The sequence below is a fragment of the Melanotaenia boesemani genome, chromosome 7 (genome assembly GCF_017639745.1).
Source record: "Melanotaenia boesemani isolate fMelBoe1 chromosome 7, fMelBoe1.pri, whole genome shotgun sequence".
Taxonomy (NCBI): Eukaryota; Metazoa; Chordata; class Actinopteri; order Atheriniformes; family Melanotaeniidae; genus Melanotaenia; species Melanotaenia boesemani.
Window position 1 is genome coordinate 102,898 of NC_055688.1, and position 5,731 is coordinate 108,628.

The 5,731-nt window shown below is 37.2% G+C and overlaps 1 protein-coding gene across 1 annotated transcript; it reads left to right on the plus strand.

Moving 5' to 3' along the window:
• Nucleotides 1–773: 773 nt before the first annotated feature.
• LOC121643484 lies at nt 774–3,031 on the plus strand (the record flags this gene model as incomplete). Its single annotated transcript, XM_041990929.1, has 7 exons — nt 774–866; nt 1,055–1,216; nt 1,329–1,487; nt 2,018–2,211; nt 2,399–2,535; nt 2,611–2,704; nt 2,846–3,031. Coding segments are annotated over exons 2-7 (864 nt in total), but the record flags the coding sequence as incomplete, so codon positions are not given.
• Nucleotides 3,032–5,731: the final 2,700 nt, after the last annotated feature.

Genomic DNA, 5,731 nt, shown 5'->3' on the forward strand with positions numbered 1-5,731 from the left:
ATACACCTGGTTTATGTCTGTGTTCAGTAAACACACTTCTACATTCTCTATCATCTGAATTATATTCTGTTTAGATTTGTAAAAAAAAGTCTAGCAACATGTAGGGTGAATGTTAGTTTAGCATTTAGATACGTTTTAGAAGCAGAATATTTTTCATTAATAAAAACATGACCTTAAAAAAAACACTTTTTGTTGTTATTGTTTAACGTGAAACTTCCAGCTTAACAAATTTATTTAAAATGTACAAACATATATGATGAACTGAAATATTCATCCAGCTTCAACCACTTATCCAAGGTGGAGTTATGAGGGATGCAGCTCAAGCAGAGAAGCCCAGACTTCCCATCTCCCGGACAATTCTTCTTCCTCCTTCCACCTCACTTCCTCAGGGAGCCATATCCAGTATTAAAAGTTTATTTTAATGCCGAAACAGTAAAGCAGCAACATTCGTTTTCATGACTGGGAATTGGGCTATTTAACTGCTCGGTAGACTGATAATTATAATACATTGATAACTGCTGGCTTCTCTTCTGGCTCTCCTGACTCAAATGGGATAGTTTAATGTTCATTCTTTGAATATGGACTATTTTGTCTGCGCTGCACAGCAGCAGCGTCATCTGACCGCAGTAACGTGCCGTCTATCAGCTGTCATGTCAGCTACACCTGCGAGGCGAACCGTACTAGCTACCAAAGAAGAGAGTAACACAAAAGATGAATTAAGGGGGTAATTAACTCTGAACTCGTGACTCTAAACTCCCACAATCGATGTAACTCCTGAAGTCTAAATTTGCTCCCCACCCCAAGTTACAGCACAGCACTTCACAGCAGACAGCACTCTCAACTGTGGTTTGCAGTCAACATTGTGGGTAAGTAATTAGGCATTTTCTATTACTGCTATGAAGTGAAATATTTTTTCCCATTAAGCTGTTAAAAAAAAGCAACCGAAGTCAAAGCTAATTAAAGCTATTGTAGTCTGTGTTTAGGTTGTGAAATGTTAGCATGACGTTAAGGAGCTAGCTAACCGCACGCAATGCTCAAATGTCTCGTGGTCAAGGCTCGACAGTAACTTGAGATTTACTGCACAAAAAGTTCATCCTTCCGTTGCTGTCTGAAGCACAGGAGATGCTGGCAAAGGTGGAATATGGAGGAGTGCAAAAATATATCAAAGTTCCACAAAACGAAGAATGCTTTGACTTCTTCCAGTTTCTTCAAGATGGTTTGTGTCAATAGTTTATTTTACTTAAAAGAATCCACAAAGTGGACAGTTTTCAAAATTAAACAAGAAATAAAATATATCTCAGTCTAATTTTCATTGTATCTTTTTTCAGTAACCGACAAATTTAGTCTGCGGGCTCAACTTCTCTCTGAAGGTGTGCTTGTGTTAACGGATACATCGGGCACTGAAGTTGATGTTGACATATTTGATGAGCTGTTAAAATCTGGAGTCCAAAACTTCAAAGTTGGATACAAACAGCAGCCAATTATGGGTAAATATTCTTGATTTAATATTTTGAATAAATAAAACCCTCTTGTAACAAACATCAGTATTTTTTAACATTCAGCTTAAACTTTCTTGTACAAATTTGATTTTATAAAATGTGTGTGTGTTTTTTTATGTTATCACACCAGATTGATGCAGTTGACACAATGCAGATATTTAAGGTATAATCTCTATTGGTTGAGCGGCCTTCTTGTAGCCTGAGGGTTGCCGGTTCAATCCTCGGCCTGTCGAGCTCATATCGAGGTGTCCCAGAGCAAGACACCAAACCCTAAATTGCTCCTGATGGGTTGTGGTTGAGCGGCTTGCATGGCAGCTTCGGCCATCGGTGTGTGAATGTGCGTGTGAATGGATGAATGTGATGTATAATGTAAAGAACTTTAGGTATCATTCCAGATACAGTAAAGCGCGATATAAATACAGAACATTTACCATATTCAGTTGCTTTTATATGATCATTTTAAAAAATAATAATAAAAAAACAAAACCATTTCTGTTATTCTTCTTTTGATCATTTAGATCTTACAATTAATTTGGTGGAAGAAGAATCACCAAATACATCAGGGTCATCATTATCAGGCCCCCCACCTTCACCAGCTTCAATATCAAACTCTTCAGCATCTTCCACTTCATCAGACTCAACTATACCCCTTCCATCAGCAAAAAACAAAAGAGAGGATCAGAAAGAGATGGATCGTGATGAGGCGAAGCAGGTAAAGTATGAAACCATCTGACAAGTATATTTGTTTACAAATTTATTATTAAAAGATTAATAATGAATTTAATCATGCAAGCCATAACTACTTTTCTTAAAATATTTGGCCTGTGTGTCTAAATATTTGATCTGTGTGTTATTTTTGGTGATGTGGTATTTTTTTTTTCTTTTAATTCTTTTTTCAGAGGGTTTATTCTATTTTAAGGTCCAACCCAAAGGGTGAGGAAATCCTTAAGGAGTATGACAAAACTAAAACATTGTCAGATGCAACACGAAGACAGATGGTCAATATTCTGGTTGCTGAAATGACAGATTCATATGGGTAAGGCATCCCTCAGAATGACCAATGGAAACACAATAATTAGTTTCAAATGTAATAATTATTTTATTTTAAAAGGAGGATTCCACCCATAAGTACCCGAACCAGCTATGCACTGGGAATTGTGACCCTTTTCCCCTATCTCCAAGATCCATACTCAAAAAATGGATTTGTAAGTCAGAATATTTTGATTTGAAGTGGAATCATTGGTTTAATACTTTTGTTGTCTGTGTTTTTGCTTAATATTTATGTTTTGTCTATATTTATATGTTTCTATAAATGTGTGTGTGTGTCTGTGTGTATGTATGAGCAGGAACATTATTATGATCCAGAGGCCAATACTGGCTATCTTGCTTGGAGACTCAAGACAGTCCAACGTAACACCCCTCATGGCACCCGTTTGCATTCAAGGCCTGATTACCTGGAAGGTCCAAAAACCCAAAGAGATTCTCTTTTAATTGGTGGACAGCTCTGTGGTGAGGAGTACAGAGAGGCTCTCTCTATAATTAGACACTCAACAGATAAATTTGTGATTAAAGAGAAGATGAGAGCCACCTTCGAGTACAGACAGAAGCTTGTTCATGACCAGGATGCAACCTCATCAGTCTTTGATGTGTTCCCTCGTTTCCTTGACACACCTGAATTGGTAAGGATATGATTAGGTTATTCCAAAATATTGATTAAAAACTGAATCTTTCCAAATTAAGTAGCATAACTAAATTGCATATGGGTTTTGTTTCTGTTCAAAGATTGACCAGGACTTTTCTATGATGTTTGGAGAGGAAGTATCTGGAAGGTTTCTTGCAAAGTGGCCATCCTATTTCAAGAGCAAAGTCATTGCTGAAAGCCAGACTCTGCCATCAAGTCCATTTATAGAGGAGTTGCGGACATCGATTAACCCTGAAGCTGAGGATTACTTGGGTGAATACGGACAGTTGTTCCACATCTGAAACACCCTCAGTTGTTCCATATCTAACCCTCCCACCAATTTCTTTTTTTTTTTTTTTTTTTAAGGCTGTGACAGTGATATATCAGCTCTCCTGCTGCTGCATCTCCTGCCACCAACATCAAAAGGCCATAAAAAATCAGCCAAGATTAGCTCAGCACAGGCAGCCAACCATCTTGTAAGATTTCTGAAGGTATGTCTTATTAGCATTTGTGTTACCAAAATAATGATGTCTGTGTGCTACTGTCATGTGTAAGTATTTTGGAAGCAGATAAAGGACACATATTTAAGCATTTTTTACATTTTTGTCACTTAAACTACAGGAAGGAGCCAGCCTTACTACATTCCTGGAGAGAGTTGATGCAAGGCAACCCTTCCTCCTCTGCGTTGGAGAGCACAGAAAGGAAATCCAGAGGTTCTTCATTGTGGTGGACCAGAAACCTGTCCCATGCAGTGCTTTGACATCAGTGGCTGCTTTTGATGGGCTATTCAAAGCACACTTTGTCTTTAGCCTCTCTTATGATGAAGCCCTTTCCAGTTTCTACGCTTTCATTCAAACCACAGTGTATAACATTGATGTTGGAAACACAAAGGAAAGCCCACGAGTAAAGGAACTGAGAGCACGACTTCTGCAAGAGAGTTAGTCACTAGTCACCAGTTTCAAAGGTCAGAGCACAGTTTACCATTTTCTAAAAATGTTCTGTTTTGTTTGTAAAGCGCACCACAAAACTTGTTCAAATCTTTGTCAACATTTAAAATTTCATCATGGTTTATATCCTAGGCTAGGATGTGTTTCATCTTTTTGTACATACAGTGGCTTTAGAAAACATCTTATGACTGTACATAGTCATCAACTTAATGAAAATGCTGAGACTAATCAGGAAGTAGCTACACAAACTCATTCTGGAGAGGAGTTTTCAGTTGATCAGCCAATAGCTTCAGCCTCTATGTTGCAGGCTCCTCCTGTTGTCACACAAAAATCACTTGTTGGAATGTGTGGCTCAATTGTTGCTCATTTACAAGCATCTGGTCTTTCTGAAAATACAGTCCAAACAATTGTTTCTTCAATGGAGGAAGTTGTCAATGATGTACATATGCAAGCACGAGAAGCAGCATTCCAAACATTTTCTCCTGAAGCCAAGGAATCCGACATTTATAAGGAAATCGAGCTCAGTTTAAACCAATTAGATAATCCTTTTTCAACATTTAACACAGAAACAAAGAGACGGAAATATTATGATGAAAAATGGGAAATCGTTGAGCCTAAAGAATTTGTTCTTGGTGTGAGATTGGATACACGCAGAGGTAGAACTACAGGAGTTTATAGTCAAATTCCTGTCACAGACAAATACATGTATGTACCCATTTTAGGCACATTAAATTCAATTTTCAAAAATAGTGAGATAAGGGAGTGTTTTTTACAAGAGAAATGCAGAAAAATTGAGACATACAGTGACATAAGTGATGGATTATATTTTAAAAACCATCCTCTATTTTCAAAACAGAAGTATGCTCTACAGATTTTGCTGTATTACGATGATTTTGAAATGGCAAACCCATTAGGGTCAAAAAAGGGGGTCCACAAACTTGGCTGTGTTTATTTTACTTTAAAAAACCTCCCTCCAAAGATGAACTCAGTGCTGATGAATGTACATCTGGCAGTTCTTTTCTACACAGAAGATTTAAAAAAATATGGTTTTGAGGAAATATTAAAGCCTCTAATTGATGATTTGAAAATTTTAGAAACACAAGGAATCAAACTTCCATTCATTGAAGAACCATTGTTTGGCTCTGTAATTCAAGTTACGGGTGATAACCTTGCTTTAAATAGCTTGTTAGGATTTGTTGAATCATTTAGTGCAACACACTGGTGTAGGTTCTGTCTGACAAACAAGGAAGAAATTCAGTCTGTGTTTACTGAGAATAATCCTGGTCTTGTTCTGCATTCTAGAGAACTCATTGTTGAACATTGTAATGCTCTAAGAGAAGATCCTGCTCTGCTTTCCATTTATGGTGTTAAAAAATATTGTGTGCTCAATTCATTAAAATATTTTCATAGCAGTGACAATTATGCTGTTGATATAATGCACAATTTGTTGGAAGGGGTCGTACAGTACGAGCTTAAGTTGGTTTTTCAGTACCTGATGAAAAATGGCTACATCTCCATGAACACATTAATGGACAGGATAAATAGCTTTAATTATGGTTACTTGGAATGTCAAAACAAACCAAGTGGGTTAAAACTAGATGACA